Source organism: Gorilla gorilla, chromosome 7 (genome assembly GCF_029281585.2).
Source record: "Gorilla gorilla gorilla isolate KB3781 chromosome 7, NHGRI_mGorGor1-v2.1_pri, whole genome shotgun sequence".
Lineage (NCBI taxonomy): Eukaryota > Metazoa > Chordata > Mammalia > Primates > Hominidae > Gorilla > Gorilla gorilla.
In genome coordinates this window covers 79,555,994-79,580,160 of record NC_073231.2, presented here as the reverse complement: position 1 = coordinate 79,580,160, position 24,167 = coordinate 79,555,994, and the positions used below count along the sequence as shown (strand labels likewise).

At 50.0% G+C, this 24,167-nt stretch overlaps 1 protein-coding gene across 8 annotated transcripts in view; it reads right to left on the bottom strand.

Moving 5' to 3' along the window:
• ANK1 (ankyrin 1) overlaps nucleotides 1–13,813 on the bottom strand; it is a 243,258-nt gene extending 229,445 nt beyond the window's left edge. For all 8 annotated transcript variants that reach the window (XM_063709306.1, XM_019032639.4, XM_019032640.4 and 5 more), the window contains exon 1: nucleotides 13,598–13,813. In XM_063709306.1, the coding sequence (XP_063565376.1) occupies nucleotides 13,598–13,723 (126 nt within the window). In that variant the 5' untranslated portion in view covers nucleotides 13,724–13,813. The remainder of the gene's footprint in view (nucleotides 1–13,597) is intronic.
• Between the last annotated feature and the right edge of the window lie 10,354 nt (nucleotides 13,814–24,167).

The following is a 24,167-nucleotide window of genomic DNA, read 5'->3' as shown; positions in this document are numbered from 1 at the left end:
GATTGCCTTAGTTGCTTTCCAGGAAAACAGGCAGCCAGGGCTGCTTAGCCCCCTCTCCCTCTGGAGTCAGGGCCTCCACACTCCTCCAAGCTCCACAGAGGAAGATGGCTGTGCCCGTGGCCTTGAAAGCAACTTGGCACTGTGTGACAGAGCCAGTCACCTTACATTGAAAACAGACACCATTCTGCCCCCTGCATTCCCTGTTCACCTGAGGCAGGTGCTCTCCGCCCTCCCCAAAGTCACTCTTTTGGCCAACAGAAAGGGCACCTCCTCCCTGGCCTCAGCCAGAGGTTTATAGAGTCACAGGGGTGCCTGATTACACAGGCTCAGCGAGAGACAGAGTCTTCAAAAACACATATCCAAAGGGCCAGCTCTGTTAACAAAGAGCACAGCCCACACTCCCACAGCGTGTGTGGCCCCGGGCACTTCATCAGCATAGATTCCTCCCCATATCAACCCACAACACGGTCAGCATGGGGGCAATGAGACACCAGGTGGAATGGGGTACTAATGAGGTGGATGGCCTTTTGCATGTCCGTTCACACTCATATGCCTTGCAGTCTGGTGCCACCACCCATCCAGATTTCCCTTGAAGCTACCTTAGGCCCATGTAAGCCAGTTAGCATCTGGAACCATTCTGCCCTGTGGCCTTGTAAACCCACATAATCAGAGCATAACAGGTACCGAGAAGGATCTCATGTTTTTTTTTTTTTGTTTGTTTGTTTGTTTGTTTGTTTGTTTTGAGACAGAGTCTCATTCTGTTGCCCAGGCTAAAGTTCATGGCACAATCATAGTTCACTGCAGCCTCAACCTCCTGGGTTCAAGTGATCCTCCCACCTCAACCTCCTAAGTAGCTGGGAATACAGGCACGCACCACCACACCTGGTTAATTTTTAAATTTTTTGTAGAGATGGGGTCTTCCTGTGTGGCCCAGGCTGGTCTTGAACTCCTGGGCTGAAGGGATCTTCCCACCTCAGCCACCCAAAGAGCTGGGATTACAGGCATGAGCTACAGCACCTGGCTCCCCAGAAGGGTCTTAAGAGTCCTCTAAACTAAATACAGAGGCTCAGAAGCAGGAGAGCCTCTGTGTCCAAAGCTACACAGGACAGTCAAGAGGACTGGAACTAAGCACAGCTCTGTTGCGAGGGCAGGTTCTCTTCATCCACAGCAGCACAGTTAATGTTCATAAATCAGAGGGAGTGGCACCGGAGGGGCAGAGGCTCCAATAACTCAGATTGTTCTCAGGCCCAGGGAACTGGGAGATGCCAGGGAATGCATTGGTTCCATTTCCTCATGGAGTTGCTCTAGGACTTCACTAAAGGTGCCACTACGGCTGGGCGTAGTGGCTCACACCTTAATCCCAGCACTTTGGGAGGCCGAGGCAGACAGATTTCTTGAGACCAGGAGTTTAAGACCAGCCTGGGTAATATGGTGAAAACCTGTCTCCACAAAAATAAAACATGAGCCGGGCATGGTGGCGCGTGCCTGTAATCCCAGCTACTTGGGAGGATGAGGCAGGAGAATCACTTGAACCTGGGAGGCAGAGGTTTCAGTGAGCCAAGAACACGCCATTGCACTCCAGCCTGGGCAACAGAGTGAGAATCCGTCTCAAATAAATAAATGAATAAATAATAAAGGTGCCACTGCATTAAAGGGCCTGGGAAACTGCCTCAGCTAACATACAGTGGCAGAGTGGGAAGGGATCTGGTCACCACTGCATCCAGCGTCCCTCAGGACAGGCACTTCTTCCATAGTATCTCAGACCCAGACTCAGGAAAGCTTCCTGGAGGAGGTGAAGCTTAAAGGATGAGTAGAGACCGAGCACCGCGGCTCACATCTGTAATCCCAGAGCTTTCAGAGTCCGAGGCAAGAGGATCACTTGAGCCCAGGAGTTGGAGACCAGCCTGGGCAACATAGTGAGACTCTGTCTCTACAAGAAATAAAAAAAATACCCAGTTTGGTGATGCGTGCCTGTAGTCCTAGCTACTCAGAGGCTGTGTTGGGAGGATCGTTTGAGCCCAGGAGTTCAAGGCTGCAATAAACTGTGATTATGCCACTGCACTCCAGCCTGGGAGACAGGGTGAGACCTTGTCTCAAAATAAATAAACAAACAAACAAGGGATGAGGGGGAATCAGACTGAATTCCGGAGAGGGAGCACCCTGCGCAAGGCGTGGGTCAAGGGAGCCCAGCAAATCCTAGGAGCACGGGGAGGCTTGGGGAGGGGTGAGGCACAGTGGTCGGGGAAGGGTCTGACTTCATCCTCAAGGCAGTGGAAAGCAACTGAAGGGTTTTAGGAAGGGAAGTGACAACTATCACATTTGTGTTTGAAAAAAAAAAGGGGCTCTCGCTGCAAGATAAAGACCGGATTGGAAGGGCAAGACTAGAGGAGGCAGGGATGCAATGGAGACTCCAGCAGCAGTGAGGATGGTGAGTTCACTGGAGTTAGCCTTAAAAGTTCTTCCTGAGAAATCTGGTGATGGTGCTCGGTACAGAATCATAAAGTTTTTCCGTCTGTGTCTTCTAAGTCCTGTGTGGGGCAGTATTGACATCTGGGTTAAAAGTGCTAACATTCAACCACACCAGCTGTAGTCCAGGTGTTCTTCAAATGCAGATCTGTTCAAGAATGACGTGATACATGTGACTGGCAAGAAGACAATATTTTTTTAAAAAGACAGATGGTTTGACTATGGTTTGCTTTGCCTAAAGCAGATACCATAGTTAAGTGCAACAGCTCAAGAACCTGGTAAAACACCACGATTTCCAGACATTGCTCCATGTCGGCGGACAGGCCCTGGGTCCCTTGCATTGTGTGCTATCCCAAATCAGAGGAGACTACTGGCTGGATCCATCACACACCTGTCCCTTCCCAAGGCTTCACAGGCTAAACAAGCTGTGGAAGGGCCTTCCCTGCCCACTGGCACTGTGTAACCTGAGATCAGCAGGGAAACAGTCTCCTCTCCAGAGTGTGGTCAATGGTAGCAACCAAAGCAGCTCTTGCAAATGGCATTACGATGAACTGGCCAAATCTCTATGCCGCAGGAGAATCTAGTGTCTCCATAAATTCAGTGCAACTCTATGGACGTTTCAGACTTTGAAGTTTGCCTGACTTGGGCTGTTTCTGATTCTTCACTCTGAGTTTCAGATCAGGTTCACATTTCTCCAAAGTCTTTACTAACTCATTTAAGAAACTGGCAGCAATACTAGCTGAGTACTACCAACCTTGGCATTTTACCTGATGGCCATCTCCAGAAAGGCTAACACTGCATTTAAATTAATAAATACAAAGTGAGAATTTAGCCAGGTGGGACTGGACTTTCATCTTTTAAGTCTCATTCGGGATTAAAGAGGAAAACTCCAAGGCCCACATTTTTTAAGTCTTCATCTATTTACCCATTCAGGGCTCAGGTGCAGACATGTGTTTCTCTCTGCCACCCACCCCTAGGTCCACAGCCTGCTAATGCTTGTGTCTTGGATTTTATGGGCAGCCTCAAGGTGGGTATGGGTGGGAGCTGAGGCATTGTCCTGCCATTTATCAAGTGCTTATATGCCAGGTACTTTCCGTATATTAAGTCCTTCAATCCTCCCAACAGCCCTGCATGGCTGTGGAGTGGGTATTATTCTCTCCACCTTACAAATGACAAAATTGAGACTCAGGGAGCACTATTGAGCAACTTGCTCAAAGCCAGCCAGTAAACATCTGACTCCATCTCACTCCACAGGCCACAGCTCTTCATTACTGCTTCGATTTCACCAAGATGACCTCCTAACGCATGCTAAAGCTCTGCTGATGCTCTGGCCCCCTTGCCCAAGGGTACACTGGAATAGTATGGGACAGGGGAGCCCAACCTCATCTAGGACACTGGAGGCAATGTTTCAACTGCGTTCTGACGGAGGACTTGACATTGATGTTGGAGGCCAAGGATGCGGCACACAGGAAGATCTAAAAGCAAGTGAAGGCACACATTTCCAAGTATCAGTGTACAGCCCAGTGCAGGATGCAGGAAAGACAGCAATAAGACAGGAGAGGCAGCTAGGGAGTAGATTCAGGGGGTGGAAGGGAGGAAGCCTGGTTAACCAGCCTGGACTTCATTCTAAGGGCAATTAGGAAGCCACTGAAGGACTGAAAGAAGGGAGTGTCAGGATCTGATTTGCATTTTTGGAAGATCCCCCTGGCTGCAGAAGGGAGTATTAGGCCCAACACACATACATTTTCAAGTTGGTTTACAATGGAAGTCTTCACATGCCAAGACCCAACTGCCCGGGCTCTTGGGGGCCACGCTTCAGCTCCACTTTGAGCCAGTACATTCCGTTACCTACTTGGCTCTAGTCCACAGCACCTTGGAATCCCTTACTGAGGGTATGGCATCAGCTATAAATTCCAGATTTCATCTCCAGAAGACACACAGGCAGAGAAAGCCCTGCTACCCTCTTAGACAGGCGGGGCGTCCTCTGCTTTTTCTTTCTGTGTCTCGACAACTTGTTTATTTTTAACATTTTTTTCTTTTCTTCTTTTCTTTCCTTTTTTTTTTTTTTTTTTAGAGACAGAGTCTCATTCTGTCACCCAAGCTGGAGTGCAGTGGCACCATCATAGCTCACTGCAGTCTCGAACTCCCCTGGGCTCAAGTGAATCTCCTGCCTCAGCCTCCTGAGTAGGTGGGACTACAGGCATGCCACCACACCTGGCTAATTTTCTTAAATTTTCTTAGTTTTTGTAGAGACAGGGTCTTGCTGTGTTGCCCAGGCTGGTCTTGAGCTCCTAGCCTCAAGCAATTCTCCTGCCTCGGCCTCCCAAAATGCTGGGATTACAGGCGTGAGCCACTGTGCCCAGCTTATTTTGAACAATTATTAAAAATACAGAAAAGGATAAAAAAGAAAATTTAATCACCCAGAAACACACATGACAAAGATGACCACTGCTCACATAGTGTGTATTTCTCTGTCTGATGACATGTTACTTGGCTACTCTGGCCCTGAGTCTTCCTGGTCTATTCCACATATATTATATATACAAGTGTATATTGTGTCAATTTAAAGTGAACATAACACAACAACTGAGGCATATTCCTATTTTCAATTAAAAGAATATTCTTAAAAACATTTTAAGCATGTTTTTGGTGAATGTAAAATATGTCACCACATGGGTGATGGCACCAAAGTCCTATCTTTAAGAGTGGCTGGGTCCTGCTCCCTGAGCCCACCTCCAGCCAGTGGGGCTGGCTTCTGGGTGGGACCATCAGCATCCTTAGCTGTCCTAACACCCTGTCAGCTTGGTCATGTGTGTGTCGTACTTAAAGCCAATGCTTAGAAGTTCTGTGTTCCAGGGCCTAGCTGGAGGGCACAGACTTGAGCTGACTGCCAGCTCCTCCCACTGCAAGCCCCGCAGCTGCCCCTGCTATCGAAGATGTTTTCTATGAGCTCTCTCCCTCTATCAGGTGAGAGCCCCAGGAAGCCACCTATGCCACATGCCAAGAAGGACTCACCATCCTCCTCCTAACCCGTCCCCCTCCTCTTTCCCAAGCTCAATGGAAGTCATCAACTAACTGCCCAAATGCCAAATCAAGAAGGGGCCCCTGTTGGCATCTGATCATATGTACACACGTATACACACGCTTACATATGTACATTTGTATGCAAATGTGATATCGCACATTGGAAACTACTCAGACCACCCGACTTCTTAGGGGCAGGCGACAGAACCATGGGGATGCAAGAGCCAGGAGAGAGCTGCGGAGCAAGAGCCAGCCAGGCTCATCCATTCACACCACCCTCATCGTATCATCTCCGTGTCCGGCTCCTGGCAGGCGCTTCTGGGACAGGCCTGGGAAGCATCCACATAAAAAGCTAAAGGCCCAGATAACAGGAAAAACAGACAATCATGGCAGAAATGCCACCCCTCTGTATTGACTAGTGTCTGCACATTATGAAGTGATTATATAGAGAAGATGTTGACTTGACGATGTGGTGAACAGAGAATCTCCAAACTGAAGTTAAGGGGAAAGTTAACCTGTTAAGAGACAGACTAGCCAGAAACAAAGCAGAAACCCCAGGACTCCGTTTTCACCTGCTCTTTCATTTGCACTCTGTGTTAACCTCAGGGCCTGGCGACGGAGTCCTCAGCTCCAAGACATTCAGAGGGGCCTCGGACACCCACATTCCCACTGGAACCGGAGGCCACAGGCTTTGCCCTAAGCTCTCCATCCTCTGCCTGAGGTTACTTCCACCTCTGGCAGCTTTCCCACTAATCTGTAAGTCCTTCACTTCAAAGAAGGAAAACTATCTTCAGTTTTTAAATTTTTTGTGGAGACTGGGTCTCACTATGTTGCCCAGGTTGGTCTTGAACTCCTAGCCTCAAGTGATCCTCCCATCTCGGCTCCCAAAGTGGTGGGATTACCGGCATGAGTCACTGTGCCCAGACAGGGAAGGAAAGATAGCTTCAGCTTTGACTCTTCTCTCAGTGCCTAGCATAGCTTTGAATATCCTAAGGGCACAACCAATACCTGGGGGAAGTAGCCTAGTGCCGTGGGCTGTGAATAAGCTTTGGAGTCAGGTGCATCTTGGTTGGAGCCCAGTTCTGGGGTTACCAACCTATTGGGCGACAGAGTGTGACAATGCATGTCATGCACGAGGAACATTAGAGACCCTCATAAGTGCAGGCACCTCCCTTGATAAAGAAAGAAGTTTTTTGCAAGTATCATTGTCAATGCTCGCCAATGGATGCAAAAGCAATTGGACATGTACTATTTCCTTGGTAAAAACACAGAGAAATCTTTGAGAAGAAGAGTCCAGTCACATTGGAAGCAAATGAGAAGGAAAGAATGGTGTTCTCTTCTTTTTATAATTGGCTAGCCATTACATCTTTGCTTTCACTTTGAGTGTCTCCAATGCAAGTTTTCCCTTCTTGGAGAATGTGCTGTGCTTTGTGCACCCAAGATCCAGAGAGTCTCCGCCAGAGGAATCTGGTCTCCCCACAACACCACACATTCCATTATCTGTGACAGTTCACACCCAGATTTACTACCTGTGGATCTAACAGCCATAGGAGTATCAGCAAAGTTAGGAAGCCCTTTTATGTTCCCCTCTGATATACAGCACAGGTGCCACACAGGACTTCAATAAAGCTTGCAAGTATCTAAGCCCACCTGGAAGTTATTGATGAACCCATGCAGATTACTGCGCAGGTCTGCAATAAAAATCCTGTCCAAATAGAAAATTCATTTTTTTTCCTGAAAATGAAATGAAGATATGATATAAAGTATCCTTTTCTCATTTCCCAGTACTGAAAGAATAACAAGCTGGCCTTCCCCGGCAAACCTGAAGACTTCACAATTCCATTGGAAGGCCAGGAATGAACTTTGGTAAATGATTTATTAGAAAGAATAACTTTATGAACAATCATTATTTTATTAGCTATACTCCATTAAATATATAGGAGTTTTAAAATTTACAAAGCACATTCTCATTTATTATCTCATTTGATCTTCATCCCTATTTTACAGATGAGAAAACTGAGGCTGGAGGAAATTCAGAGGCTTATTCATGCACACATAGCTGATACATGCAAGAGCTCAAACTGGAACCTGGGCAGCCGACTCCACGCCAGTGTTCTGTAGGAGGCGGACTTTTGAGCTTCTCAAGAACCAGAAATGGAGATAGAGAGCCAGGCAAAGTTGATCTGCCTTTCTCAAAAAAACAAACACTGGCTGGGTGGGGGCACAATGGCTCAAGCCTGTAATCCCAGCACTTTGGGAGGCCGAGGCAGGTGGATCACTTGAGGTCAGGAGTTCGAGACCAGCCTGGCCAACATGGTGAAATGCCGTCTCTACTAAAAACACAAAAATTAGCCAGGCATGGTGACACACGCCTGTAGTCCCAGCTACTCTGGAGGCTGAGGCAGGAGAATCACCTGAACCCAGGAGGTGGAGGTTGCAGTGAGCTGAGGTTGTAGCACTATACTCCAGCCTGGGCGACAGAGCAAGACTCCGTCTCAAAAAAAAAAAAAAAAGAAAAAAGAAAAGAAGAAAAAAACGGTGACAATAGATTTTATTTCAGTCAGAAGAATTCAAGGTGGGGGAAACAATAGATTTACTTGGTACCAATTCTTTAGGGCCAACTCTCTCAAAATCAAAAAGAACAACTAAGAAAAAAAACCTGTACTAGTTAAATGTAGCTTTTCAACCAATTCAAGCCATAGATATCTAGTGAATGGTTATGTACAAAGACTCAAATGTTGGCTTCAAAGTGCTTACAATTTAGTAGAAGAGATAAAACAAGAACTTCTGCATGTGCATGTGTGTATGCATGGAAGGTGCAGAGAGAGCAATGGGGTGGGGGTAAGGAGGGGACAGATATGAAAGGTTTCTTGCAGGCGACAGTGATGGGCTTTGACATTGAAGGAGGAAGGAATCAATGACAGGATCGCCTATTCAAAGGTGTTGCCAAAGCAGACACAGGGGCAAGCTAACACCGATGAAGAGCGCCTGCACATAGGACACACTCGCCACTACGCGCTCATTTTTATTGTGAAAATAGGGAAGAAACCTCAGATGGGTTTGTTGTTTTTTTTAAGTGTTGCCACATTGAGAGGAGAGGAGCAGAACTGGTGAGCCAGCAGCCTTTGCTGGGGTGAGCAAAAGAAACGGGGAGACACTGGAGGCCAGCTCGTGTCCCCTGCCCAGGGAGGTGACTTGCTCCAGGCTCTGAATTTCAGCTGCTGCTGCACCTGCTCTGAGACAGTCCAGCACTAGATGGTTTGCACATCACTTGCTCCTCACAGTCACCCCTCACAGAGGTGGAGCAGCAGCCGAAATTCAGAGTGTAACATCTTCTCAGCCCTCAAGACCCTGCTCTCCTGGTCTAGCCTATGGCTGGGAAGTGAGGAGAGATCCTGGGAACAGCCCCCACCGCTGCTACCTCTGCAGCAGGGAGGGAGGAGCTGAACTGAAAAAATGTACAGGAGGCAGGCTGGGAAAATTCCCACATCTTCAGCCCCTGCCGGCGCCTCCCAGAGCTCCAGAGAGGCAGGCCCACCTTCATTTATGGAGGCTCCCGAGGTACTACAATAAGAAGAAATGCCAAAGCAGGGATACCAAAGTTGTGATATGTTTTAAAGTCTTGCAACAAAGAAACAAATGCTCTAATAATTCACACGCAATACAACATAAGTATGCTAATCAAAAGCCAAATTGAGGCTTTACATATAAATATCCATTAATGCCACAACATACATTAGTGAAATGGTTTAGCAACAGGACCCAGATTAGAGATGTGTGATGAGCACTGGTCTCTTTCAATTTTGTCGGCAATCTCTTGGATTGAATTTACAAAACCTTTTGGAGATAACAGCAGAAGTTGAAATTTGAGGCCCTTTGCAAATGAGAGTCATGGGCCAACATGATTCTAATGCTTAACTTTCCTCCCTCCATCCCACTTTCCCCACCTCCAGACCCACCAAGCCTCCTTGTCAACCCTCCAGTATCACGCAGGTGCCCCCCACCCCAAATCTCCCCTGTGATTCCAATCACTGGATCAACAAAAAACCCCTCTCCTGTCCAGGAGCAGGCCCTCCTCCTGCTGAGAGAGGAAGGCTGCAGGCTCTTCGGTTACCGCTGCATAGACTGGAAAGACCGACGGAGCTGCCTGCACAGCTAAGTGGCAGAGGCCACTCTCCAGGCCTGGGCTTTCTTTTCTTTCTTCCTGCACTCTTCCTCCATCCCTCCTTGTGAGTGCCTGGCTCCTTGGGACCCTGTGCAAACACTGTTGTTGTTACAAATGTCTAAAATCACTTGACATTTAGTGTAGCAGAGACCCTGCAAGGAACTAACTACATGCTCAGTGGTGGAATTCACTGCACCAAAAGATTAGATGGTTCCACTGCCTGCCTACAAATCTCTATTGCTTTGCAAATGATTAGAAGAGAAAACAAATCAGGCTTTTTCCAGAAGCCCCCAAAAGACAGTCAGTCAAAGGGTGTATTATTCACCGGAACACATGCCTGCAACCAAGACAACATCTGGGCAAGCAGAGATTAATATTATATTAATTCACTCATTCAACCATTCACTCCACAAACATCCACTGCCTGCCGCTTGTGTCAGGTACTGAGCTAGGTGTCAGGTACACAGCTATGAATAGGACATGGTCTTTTCTTTCACCATCAGAGGATGAAGTAGGTGGACATAACTAGGGACAAGGAGAGAGCTGAGTAAACACTACCCTGGGGTCTCACCATGTTGCAGGTATCCGGCTTAGTGTGAACCTGTCACTCAGGGCCAAAGCGTCAGCGCTCCTCTCCCTATCCACTCTTCCTTCCTTGAATTCTGCCCTCTTCTATCCTCTGCTTCACTTTTCCTCCCACCTTCCTGTCCTCTTCTCCTCCTACCCTCAAGCTCTGGGTAAACATAAAAAGCACACACATTCTTATGCCTCAGGCTCCCCCAGCCCTCAAAAGCTGTCATTCTTCATGCAAATGCCTGCTTTACACATGCTTTGCAATGTATTTCCATTCCAACCTTCAAAAGCAGGGGGACTTATCAGTAAATATCATAAACGCTGGATTTTTTTTAAGCTGCAGCTACAACAGCAAGTGGCTGACAAGGTTGGCTCTGCACATGCACAGCACTGAATGAAGCCCCATGAGAAGCAGGCATTGTTAGAGCTCTAGAGTTTAGCTCAGTTCCCTGCGTCGAGGTGGCTTCTATCTGTGTCAGTCAGTGCGTCACAACACCAGCCTCCTCCACCCCCCGCACACAGCACCCCTTAGCAAGCACCTTCCCACACAATATCATCAACTGTAAAAACTGCAACCATCGCCAAAGTTACAACCGTGGTTATTTCTACAAACGGGAGGGATGCGGTTCTGCTCAGTCAGTCCCTGGTAAGTAGGTTACCCGTGGGACAAACACCTTTCCTTTGAGTTAATTCAGAATGCCCTTGGCTCAGCTATCCATCCACACAAGAGGCCAATGTCCTGGAGTAACATGTTTGTCTGCATGTATGGAATTCCTTCTGCATGCTGGTATAAGAAACGGAAGCTGGGTCCACACACTCTGTAGTCTGTGTGAGCAACTGTAAAGTCCTCAGCTGCCTGATGTTAATACATTTCACCTTGAAAAATTATCTCCTTCATGAAAAATGGCTTAGTTAGACTTCACCTTATATGAACCTTTGAGTTAGCCCTAGGCCCTCTGCCTCACCAGGCCCCTTGTAAGCTTTCTTCAAATGCTCCTTTCTGCACTGCCTCCCTCACCTTTCCCTCTAGAGCTTTCCACCTGCTTGTGATTTTCAATTTTGCTATAAATTTTAACTCTATTCTCTGAGATGACCCTCAGGACCATCCCAATGGCTGAGAAAACTCACAGCCCTTACAAAATACGAATAAAGCATCCCTACATCCCACCCCATACCATCTCCCCTGCACCCAAAGAATCAGTCCTAAGAGTTTGCGTCACTGCTATCACTTTAAATGAAAATTTTCTTATCATTATATTAATCATAGCACCCAGGATACTGCATAAAATAATGAAAATCTGAATGGAAGATTTTTGAACGCTACTGACGCAGTATGCTGCGACCAGCTAGTAAAACAAGATAACACCATTTGGGGGGAGTAATATATTAAATATTATCATCTACCACCAAAAGAAAAAAAAGAAATGAGGTTTACTACGAATGTAAAGATTAAGACCAAAGAAGCAAAAAGAATATTGAAATCACCGCTTTCATATGTGTGTATTATACATATTCGGAATTCAGAGTTATATTTAAGGGAATTTTCACAGAATGGAAAAGAATCACAGGAGAGGGGGTGGGAGAGGTTTTTTTACTATTTTCAAAAAATGATTTATGGTGTCGGGAGTGTCAAGGAGGAAGGCTGGGAGAGAGAGGTGGATGAGAACACTGAGTGAGCAGCTCGGAGAGGAGCGCCTTGGCTTCCAAAGCAGGAGGCAGGAATGGAAACACAGAGCACTCCTTCCCGAGAAGTTCACATTCACGCCAAGAAAGTGGGTGAGCATCGCAGCGTAGAGCCAGACTTCCCCTGCCTGACTCACAAGACGGGCTCTGGTATTTTAGACCCCAGCAGAGGGACCTGCGGAGATTCTCTCTCGGTGGCACCAACCCAAACTCTGATTCATCATCGGTTTGGAAAAGGCCCCTTTTCGGTCCTCTAAAGGGGTGGTGCCTTTGTGAAACTACTATTTACACACAAGATGGCAATCCCTCAGGGGAGGTGGGGACGTCAGTTTCTGAAGGGTACAGGAAAGCCTAGAGAGTGTTGGTTACTTCCTTTGAAATCAGAGAGCATCTCTAGGAAGAGGATGGATGCTGGTCTGCTGACCAACTGTCAAGGGGTGTGTGGCCCACAGACAGCCTGCTCCCCAACACTCTGCTGTCAGCTGCAGGCTCCAAACTTCTTTCTCGGAATGAGACAGTTTCAGGGAAAGAAAACGTGTTTCCTTCTCAACCAAGGCCAGAGCCTCTCCCTGGAAGCTTGAGGGGCCCCACTCCTTGCTGGGGAGCCGTGCAGGCTGGGCCCCACATCGACTTCTTCGGGTGAAAATAGCTCTCCTGAAGCCAGAGTTCAGCATCTCCGATTCCCAGAATTACACCCACGTACTCTTGGCCTCCTCCGTGGCTCTAAGGTGCCCTGACTTCTGTCACCGTCCTTTCACCATCAAAGGTGTTTCTGACCTAAGGTGCTTCTCAAGGTGCTTTGATCAGGGGTAAGAGGACCCCAGACCCCAAAAGGGCTAAAACCAGCAACAGTTGCCCCTGGAGGTCTGGGTCTTTGCGGGCCTATTTTGTCTCGGCACCCCGACACAGAAATACCCGGGATGCCTGCCCATGGGCAGAGCTAGTCTCTGACCAGGCCTTTGGGCCAGGCTGGAGCACCCGTGCCTGGCTTCCAAAGGAACTTCCCCTCCCTGGCATGGATGGCTCATCTTGAGTGACCTGAGCATAAGATGTTGCAAATACCCCGGGGAGAGGAGAAGGCGCCTTCTTTTCTGCTACCAGATCCGGAGGGTCAGGAAAGGTGCTCCCTGAGAAGGGTCAAGGAAGGGCCGGAGCCCGACTCTCGTTCAGAGACACCTGGGAAAGACGCTCTCCGCGCCAGAGTGGGTCACCTAGGGAGAAGCCGGGCAGAGCTGCCCCCCCCGCCCGCTCCCCGGAGCCTGCAGCCGCGTTTACCCAAACCAGCTCTCCTGGAAAGCCAGCGGGTGCGGCGCGCCCGAGCAGGGCAGCCCACCACCCGCAGCCGGCAGCCAAGGCCGGGAAAGTTGGTCCTAGAGCAGCGCGGGCCTGCCGGGTGCTGTCCAAGGTGCTGAAAGGTCTCTGCGGGCAGCTGGCGGGAGGCTTCTGCGCGCCCTCAGCCTCCCGGCCACCCGCTCTGCCCTTCCAGCCTGCCGCCCTGTCCCCTTCCCGGCCGCGCAGAAGCCTCCGTCCCTCCTCTGCACCCACCGAGCCTTCCCCGCTCGGGTGCCGCCAACTCCGCCGCACCGGGCGCCGCGCCCCACCGCGTCCCGGGCCGCCCGACCCCTGCCCCCAGCAGCCACTTCCAGGCGCCGCGGTCGCTGGGCTTTCACCGCCGCCCCCTCCTACCTTCTTCTTTCGGTCACGGGAGCGGTTTCTCCGCTTCCTGTTGGATTCCTCCTTCTCCTTCTGCTCCTGGAGGGCCTGCGCCTCGATGTCTTTGATTTTCTTCAGCTGTTTGGCCGCTTGAGCCATGGCGGGTCACGGCGCTCCCGTCCCCGCCTCCTGGACCCCTAGCACTCAGCGATCCCCGAGGCGACACCCCCTAAGAAGGGGAAGGGGGTCTCTGCTCCGCAGAGGGGACAGCGTTCGTGGCGCGCCGCGGGCCGGCTGCTGCGGGGTCGCGGGAAGGCGAAGGCAGTTCCGGACGCGGAGGGCGAGGCGCGGCTGCCCGCGGCCCGGGATGGCGCTGCCGCCGCGGCCGGAGCTCGCTCGCTGGCGCCCGGGACGGGCTCTGGGCTGGGCCCGCCGCCTCCCTCCCTCCGCCTCCCTCTCTCTCCTGCGGCGGCGGCGGCGGCGGCGCGGGGGGGCGGGGGCGGGGAGGCGGCTCGTACTGCGGCGGCGGCGGGCGGTGAGCGGCCGCGGAAGGGGCGGACTCGCGCTCAGCGCGGGAAGGCCCGGGGGCCCGGCCGGCGCGGCGAGGCTGGGCGCACTGGGCGTCCGCACGGGGGCATGGCGAGCGCCGAGCTTCCGCCTTTGCAGAGCCCCGCGCCGTCGGGCGGCGGGAAGAAAGCGGCCGCTCTACCCCGGACCCCGCTGCGGGCCGCAGGGCCAAGCCGGGGGAAGAGGGGAGGCTGCGGCGGGCGGCGCGCCCCGCGCCCGGGCGACCCGGCGGACCAGCGCGCCTGGCGGCGGCGAGCGCGGCGACATCGCGGGAGCGGAGGCTCGGCCTAGAGGGCGGGCGGCAGAGGGCAAGGACCGGGACTGGGGCGCCCCCGGGCGGTGGCCGCTGAGGGCCCGGACGCGCTACTCCCGAGCCCGCGGTGCGGTTCCTCCCAGGGCGCCCTCGGCGTGGGGCGCGCGCCTCCGGGGCTCCCTGGGGAAGAGCCGGTTCCCCGCGCCGCACGCTGGGAGCTTGATTTGCCCCTTTCAGACCATGTGGGCCTTTTCATTTGCATATTTCCGAATTATAGATGAAAACGTGTCCAGGATCAAGTGAATTGTTTTCCTTTGAGTCCTCTTGGGACAGAAAAGGAAGTAGGTCCCCGCTCCAGGCCCGCCCGTCCCCCATCCCCGGCGCTCCCGCGCACGCCTCCCTGGGGACGCCGCCTGCGCCCGTGCCCCGCGGGGAAGAGCTGCACTTGGGTCCGCAGCGCCAGCCCAGCCTGCGGCAGGCGGAGGGGCCTAGGGCTGAGCCAACCACCCTGTCACGCCGCACAGCAGCCAGCCGGGGTCCCCGGCTCGGGAGCTGCCGCCCACCCACTCCCTCTCCATCCTGTGGGACAAGCACTTCTTCCACAAACGGCTAAGGAGGGAGTTGTGAAAAACAATATTTGAGACTTGGAGAAGAGTTATTATGAAATAGTCTGCCTCCTTCTGCCTCCCCTAAGCTGAGGGCTTGCTGTAGACATTTACCCAGCCAGGCTAGAGCCGAGAAAGGAGGCGCCTACCAAGCTGCAGAGAACGACGTCCTGGGCCTGCGAGCTGGGCCCCACGCAGTGCAAACTTGGGAGCAACTGGGCCTTGCCTCTAACCCCCTGCAGCCCGCAAGCGCTCCCTCACAGGACCTCCCCCCGCCGCCCCACCAACCCCGTCTCTGCCCTTCCATCCCCCTCTCCACCTGCACTCCTCTGGCAAAAGCCTTGTTTTGAAGACGATTTCCCAGGGCTGGGTCCTGGACTGAGGTCTCACTCTAGACGCAGTGCGAGCCACAAATTCCAATTCCATATGGAATTTAAATTTGCAAGTAGCCATATCTTTAGGAAAAAAACTGGTAAAATTAATTTTAATAATATATTTTAATTCAATATATTCAAAATATTTCAACATGCAATGGATTTATTATGAATAGGACATTTTACATTCTTTTACTAAGTTCAACATTCAGTGTGTATTTCACACTTACATCACATCTAAATTCAGACCCGGCACATTTTAATTGCTTAATAGTTACATTTGACTAGTGGTTACTCTATTACACAGCACAGCTCTAGACTGTCTCCCTAGGCCAACTCACCCCCTGGCCGGGGCTGTAATCAACCTACCGACAACACACATAATTTATCTCCAGCACAGCCCTATTCTTTGAGCACAGGCCCCAGGGCCACTATTCCCCTGGGCCTCCTCACAGTCATGCCTCCATTCCCTCTGGCCATCCACCTGTCCACCCTCCACTGCAGGATGGACTGCACATCACAGATGTGGCTATTGTCACTTCTCCACTTAGCATCCTTCCTTTTTGCTCCTGAAGATCAGAATCTGTTACACCGCCTATGAGGACCTGAATGATCAGGCCCTTCCTACCCACTGACTCATCTCGCCCAGGTCTGTGCTGGTCCCTGTGCTCCAGACTCAGCAGGCTTTGAGCAGGTCCATGTTGTCCCTCTACCAGGCTGCTGTGTCCTTGATGGCCCCTGCACAGACTGCCCTGTGTCCACTCCACCCCCATCCCCAGTCTAGCTAACTCCAACTCACTCATCAGATTTCACTGCGGTCTTCACTTCCCCCGGGGCCCCAGACTGGCTCTGTCCTCTTGCAGTAACATCATATGTGCCTCCTTCGTGACACATGTAATTTTACATTAGTGTGATTGATTGGATTCATGCATAGCTCTCCCACTAGACTTGAAGCTCCGTAAGGGAAGGGGTAGTGTCTGGTTTTGCTCACTATTGTATCTGCAGCACTTGCATAGTGCCTGACAGATAGTAAGGGCTCGATAAACATGTGTTGAAGAAATCCACAGGTCTACTGTGTCCTGGTTTAAGGAATAATCATAAAAAATAGCAGCATTTCCATTGCACCAAGCATTATCACCATTTTACAGATAGGAAAGATGAGGCACAGAGAGGCTGAGTAACTTATTCAAGGTCACACAGCTAGTAAATAGTGGAGCTGCCTGTAATCCCAGAGCTTTGGGAGGCTGAGTCTGGAGGATCACTTGAGCCCAGGAGTTCAAGACCAGCTTAGGCAACAAAGTGAGACCCTATCTCTACAAAAAATAAAATTAAAACAATTAGCCAGGGATGGTGGCTTATGAGTATTGTCCCAGCTACTCAGGAAGCTGAGGTGGGAGGATCACTTAAGCCCAGGAGTTTGAGGCTGCAGTGAGCTATGTTTGCACCACTGCACTCCATCCTGGGTGACAGAGCGAGACCCTGTCTCTAAAAATAAAATAAAATAAAATAAAAAATAGCGGAACCAGAACTTGAATCCTGAGGGGCTAGCTGTGGAGTCTTAACCATTGCACCGTACTAAATCACTCTATTTCCTTATCTATAAACAAGAATCTGATATTACCTCCTTCGAAGGATTGTCAGGAGGACCAGGAGAGAAATAATGTGAAATGTTTCAGGAAAACATCAAGTGCGGTACACAGTGTCAGTTTCTTCATGGACTAGTTGGTGTCTAAGGCCCCTTCAGCCCCAGGACCCTGATTCCTCCTGTAGATCTAAATCTTTATAGAAGCCTTTTGAAGGTTAGAAAAAAAAAAGTTATCTCTCTGACTCAAAGGGAATATATTATCCTTAAGGAACAGCAGACAGCACTTGGTAGATAGGAAAGTCCTGCCTGAGTCCCCCTCAAATCAACACTTAGGGTGGTGGCTGTGGCCCTGAATATTCAACAATCTCAGTTGGGGTACAATGAGAGTCCTGTTCATGTCCCTGGTCTACTTGTGAGGTAGCTCACCTGTTATCCTATTATATATTAGGAAGATTTCAGGCTGAGAAAGAGAAAGTGGGAATGTAGTGTTGAAGCTGTGGTCTGAAGCCTTTAACAGGCTGATCTGGACACCGTGAGAGTGATAAGGAAATGGTGGGTGCTCTAGCTGAGTTCCTACTGAAATGAGGGACCAGGGAACACCAGCATCTCAGCAGCCAGAGGAGCTTCCTCACTCCTGTTCAGAGGAAAGATGATGCAACCCTTCTCCACACTCCCCATTGCAACAGACCATCATCATTATCATCACTAGCATCATCGCCATCATCATCCTCATCATCATCACCATCACCAGCATCATCACCAGCATCATCATCACCATCATCATCATCATCACCATCACCAGCATCACCATCACCATCATCACCATCATCACCATCACTAGCATCATCATCACCAGCATCATCACCATCATCACCATCACTAGCATCATCATCACCAGCATCATCACCATCATCACCATCACTAGCATCATCATCACCAGCATCATCACCATCATCACCATCACTAGCATCATCATCACCAGCATCATCACCATCATCATCATCCCCCATCATCCTCATCATCATCACCATCATCAGCATCACCAGCATCATCATCATCACCATCACCAGCATAATCATCACCATCATCATCACCATCATCATCATCCCATCATCACCAGCATAATCATCACCATCATCATCATCACCATCATCGCCATCCCTATCATCATTATCACCAGCATCATCACCAACATCATCATCACCAGCATCATCATCACCAGCAGCATCATCACCAGCGTCATCATGACCATGATCATCATCCCCATCATATCACCATCATCATCACTATCATCATCCCCATCATCGTCATCACCACATCATCATCACCATCATCATTATTATCACCATCATCATCCCCATCATCATCACCATCATCACCATCACTAGTTTCATCATCACCGGCATCATCCTCATCATCAGCAGCAGCAGCATCATTATCACCATAATCATCATCACCATCTCTAGTTTCATCATCACCAGCATCATCTTCGTCATGATCATCAGCAGCAGCATCACCATTATCATCATCACCATCATCATCATCCCCTCATCATCATCACCATCATCATTGTCCCCATCATCATCACCACCATCATCGCCATCAGCAGCCTTATCACCATCATCATCAGCACCATCATCATCACCATCATCATCATCACCATCATCATCATCACCATCATCCCCATCATCATCCCCATCATCATCACCAGCATCATCACCAGCATCACCGTCACCAGCATCATCATCCCCATCATTACCATCCCCATCATCATCATCCCCATCATCATCACCAGCATCACCATCACCAGCATCATCACCAGCATCACCGTCACCAGCATCATCATCCCCATCATTACCATCCCCATCATCATCATCCCCATCATCATCACCAGCATCACCATCACCAGCATCATTATCATCATCATCATCACCATCAGCAGCAGCAGCATCATAATCACCACTCACTGACCAGATTCTTTGCTGTGCTCCAAGCACTGTTGATCATATACCAAACATTGATTTCTCATAACAAAAGCATTGATGGCCCTGTTTTCCATATGAGGAAGCCAAGGCTGTGCTACAGTTTGGATGTTTGTCTTCTCCAAACCTCTGTTGAAATTTGACCCCCAAAGCTGGAAGTGAGACCTAATGAGAGGTCTTTGGGCCACGGAGGTGGCTCCCTTATGAAGGGACAATTAATGCCCTCCCTTGCGGGTGAGTGAGTTTTCACTCTTAGTTCCCACTAGAAATGGTTGTTAGGAAGAGCCAGGCCCCTCCCCTCTCTCTTGCTTCCTCTCTCGCTGTATGATCTCTTCACACGCAGGCTCTCCTTCCCCTTCCACCATGACTGGAAGCAGCCTGAGGCCTTCCCCAGATGCAGATGTTGGCATCACACTTTCTGTAGAACTGTGAGCCAAATAAACATTTTTTCTTTATAAATGACCCAGCCTCAGGTATTCCTTTATAGCAACACGAACAGACCAAGACAGGCCGTCTGTGTTTAAGTGACTTCCCTCAGGTCACATTCTGATGGAGCGGAGTCAGAATTCAGGCCCAGCTGCCTAATGCAAGGCCTGACCTAAAAGGAACCATCAGGTGACCGATTTTGACAGTGACTCAGCCAGTTCTCCTTAGTGTAGAAGTATTAGTAACCTGAGTTAGACACATAAAATAATATCCCCAGGCAGGCAACCAAAGGGCCAACCTATTCCTCCAAAGTGATAGAAACAGAACCCACAGTGACCCACACACAGCATCAAGAGACAAGACAAAAGACTGCCCCACTGTGGTCCCCAGAGAGCCACCTCCTCTACTGCAGCCACACCCCTCACTGAGGTGTCCCTGCTGGGTTCCCACCATTCATTCTCAGGCTCTTCTCGTCATTTCTTAGGAGCCACAGAATCCGGCACACACCCACAAAGGGGGTCACTACCCCATGGGTGAGGACAGTTGGTCACTCAGCATGCAGGGAAGTGGTGTGGGGAGTGAGTCCGAACTCTAGCACAGAAGACAGCCCCAGTTCTTCATTTTTTTATATAGGGATGCTTATTACTCAAGGAAATTCTGTATTTCAGTGGGGCCTTTTTATTTAGCTGCTAAGTGAAGGGGAATGGAGTCCATTTTTATATCTTTGCTGCTTTCTTCCCTAAGATTTCCATCTGGTTCCCAGTCCCATCCTGAGTGTATGCATTTATGCAACTAGACCAACTTGTGTTTTTAAAAGAAACATTATTAATAATTAATAAAGCTTCCCAAGATAAAAGCTGCCTCTTGAACTAAATAATACAAATAGCTAAAACATAATGAGAGCACTGGGCATTCTTCTAAGCGTATTTAACCCTAAGAACAACTCCATGAGGCAGATGCCATTGTCATCACCATTTTACAGTTAAGGAAACTGAGGCACAGAGAGAATGAATAACTTGATCAAGATCAATGGCTACTAAGTCATGGACCTCAGATTTGAAACAAAACAGTCAATCTTTAGAGACTGTACTTTTACTGCTACTTAGGAGAAACATCCTAAATTGAGCGTGGGCCTGGAAGGTTCTGTCCATGTACCATTAATCCCTTTTAGGAAAGAAGGAGCCAACCAGTGTCTACCAGTCCTGACTCCTCTGAGGGCAGATGGCTGTGGGGTCTCAGCCATCCAGTCCAGTGCCATACCCTATAGGTGTTCAGGTCAAGTTTGATTCAGAAGAGGTTATCCAGGAGCCACGAATATAGAGGATAAAACAGAAAGACAAATGGAAAATTAGAATTGCAGAATGAGAAGGAACTGCCTAGCATTTCCCAACCAATGGGAGGCTTCTTCTGCTCACTCTCACATTCCCAGACCAGATCACTCCCCAAGAGAGCTGCTGTCCATTTCCCACAGGGTTCAAGCCGTCTCCCCGGGTGTGTGCACACCAGCCCTGCTCTGCCATCCAGCACTACTACACTGAAATTATTCAAGCCCTGCTTCTGTGTGATAGACCTTCAAATATTTGAGGAGAGCTTTCACTCTCCCCTATGCTTGACCAAAATAGTGTCAGGAGTTCATAGTAAAGGTGAATATTGAGCTCACAGATTCCTAATTTCCTGTCCAAGGTTTACCGATGACAGCAATCTGTCCTTTTCATAATTGCATTTTCCAGGGTGGAATTTGAAGAGATAAAAGAGCCTATAAGTCAAGGTGTTCAGAGAAAACAGAAAAGCAGGAAGAGGATTTACATCCAGATTCGTAGAAAATGCTGGAGTAAGGCTGGGCGTGGTGGCTCCTGCCTCTAATCCCAGCATTTTGAGAGGCCGAGGCGGGTGGATCACCTAAGGTCAGGAGTTTGAGACCAGCCTGACTAACGTCGCGAAACCCCATCTCTACTAAAAAAATACAAAAATTAGCTGGGTGTGATGGTGCATGCCTGTAATCCCAGCTACTTGGGAGGCTGAGGCAGGAGAATCGCTTGAACCCAGGAGGCAGAGGTTGCAATGAGCCAAGATGGTACCACTGCGCTCCAGCCTGGGTGACAGACAGAGACTCTGTCTCAAAAAAAAAAAAGAATGAGAGAGAAGGAAGGGAGGGGAGGGGAGGGGAGAGGAGGGGAGGGGAGGGGAGAGGAGGGGGAGGGGAGGGGAGAGGAGGGGGAGGGGAGGGGAGGGGAGAGGAGGGGGAGGGGAGGGGAGGGGAGGGGAGGGGAGAGGAGAGGAGAGGAGAGGAGAGGAGAGGAGAGGAGAGGAGAGGAGGCTGACTTGAAAGTCCAGCGTTGGCTGGCTGGGTCCTCAGGCCTGCATGTGGGTGAGGCCCCTACTGCTCCCTCCTCTGCACTCTCCCACCCAAGGTGGCCACCACCACACTCCTCTGTGGTGACAGTGCCTTCCACTCCGGAGGGGAAATGGAAGCCCTGGGCTGCATGTGCTCAGTGCCCTCCCTTCTGCACCATTGAAATGTGTCCGCATCCACCCCTTGTTGACGTCTTTGGACCCCACTCCTTCTCACCTCCTCAGAAAAACCGGGCTGCCAGAGAGCTCTGCTCTCACTGCGTCCCCATGGTGTGCCTGTCACCAGCTCCTCCAGCCTGTTACTTCTGGGTGCAGCCCTACTGCACTCCAAATTCTCTTGCCACCACGGAACCTATGGACGCACTTGGATCTGACTCCCTGGACCTTTTGACCTGGCGGTGTATCTCCCCGGTTCCTGAGACCCCACTCTCCCTGCTCTCCTCCCAGCTCCTGAATGCTTTCCACAGGACTCACTAATAAAAACTTCTGCCTGGGCTCTTTTTCAGTTTATACCTTCTTCCTCTATGATCTTAGCCTTGGCTTCCACTACCACCCACATGCCCGGATCTATAACTCCAGCTTTGACCTCTCTCAGAAGACTGAGGCAAGAAGTCTGCCCAGTGTACCATCAGAAGTCACCTCCTGGCTCCTCAGTCCCCAGTTAACCCAGGCAGAAACCTGGGCATCCCAGAGAGCCCCCCTTCCTCTCCTTTATAGGCCCCAGTCTTCTTACTCACTAGATTTCAGAGGCTTTCTTCAAAACCAGTTCTCAAATTTGCACATGCACTCACATCACCTAAGGATCTTATGAAAATTCGGACTCTGATTCAACTGCTATGGATAGATTGCAGCCACAGCTCATGGTCCTGTCCCCTGCGTGTATACTATTTATTTATTTTAACTTAATTTAATTAATGTCTTTTTTAGATGGAGTCTTGCTCTGTTGCCCAGGCTGGAGTGCAGTGGCTCAATCTTTGCTCACTGCAACCTCTGCCTTCTGGGTTCAAGCGATTCTTCTGCCTCAGCCTCACCAGTAGCTGGGATTACAGGTACCCACCATCACACTGGACTAATTTTTGTATTTTTAGTAGAGATGGAATTTCACCATGTTGGCCAGGTTTGTCTTGAGCTCCTGACCTCAGGTCAGCTCCCAAAGTGCTGGGATTACATGCGTAAGCCACCATACCCAGCCCATGTATACAATTTACATACACGCCTCTGTGAGCACCCCCAGCCCAAGCCCACATTTCCAGCTCCCCGTGTGCTCTCTCTTACCTCCCCTGTCAGTGCCCCTCCAAAAAAGGCAAGCACTGTTTTGACCTTTAGCACCCTGGCAACCAGCCCATCCTGATGCCATCCAGAGCCCACCAAGAGTCACCTCATTAGAACAAAAGATGCTCCAATCACCTAGGAACTCCCAAGGGATTAGGAGCTCTGTGTCAGGAACCAGGGTCAAAGGGCAAATATTAGAACAAAAGATTCTTCCAGCACCCCTTTCTACAGCAGTATTAGGAGCTGTATGTCAGAAACCAGGGCCAGATAACAATGTACATATTTCTTATTATTTCGCAGTGGTATTTTCCTAATCCCACTCCACCCGTGAGCTCCTCCACATTCCCTTTCCATGCCAGTTTCATTCCAGTCGCTTCTGAGGGACGTCCCTCCCCACCAGGGTGAGTCTGCAGGCCCGGCCTTACATAGAGCCATCATTGGTGCCTAAGTCCCATCTTCCAAGCCACGTGTCTGTGCTGCACATGGACACTGGCATCCACCGGCTCACCTCAGACATCACTCTCCTCTTGCTCCACAGCCACTGCCCCTCCCCCGGGCCCTCCACTGTTGTCCCCTGGGCTTTGGCTGTCACCCACTGAAACCGTGCCCCAGAGCTTAGAAAAAAAAACCTAATGACTAATAGAAATGCTTGAGTTTTCAGGACAGCAGATAAGAAAAGACAACTTCCGGAAACACTGAAACTCCCTCTGCTTATGAGATTTTAAAACCGGCTGCAATTGGTTGGAACCAATATGGCCAACTAAGTCTGCACAGAGCCCGCCTGCTAATTGTCATAGCCTGAATTTCTACTGCATATGTCACACTAACTTCCCCAGAATTTGCACATGGGACCCATGAGGAGGCATGAAGAGACAACAGCACGGGTGCAAGAACTTTCCAGACCTCCTTTTTCAAAACTCCACCAATCACCTACTAATCCCAGAATCCACTCCCTAAACCTTTTCTAATAAAATTCCTGCCTTAAAGCCAGCACAGGGAGACAGATGTAAGCTGGACTCCTGTCTCCTTGTTAGCCCACTAGCAAGCAAAACTTTCTTTTCTCAAAAGCCCAGTGTCAGAGCACTGGCTTCTTGCACGTTGGGCCAAGAGTCTCCTTTGTTTGGTAACCCCATCAGCCAAACCCCCTGTCTGTGTGTGTCACTGTAGGGCGGCCTCCTCACCTCCTA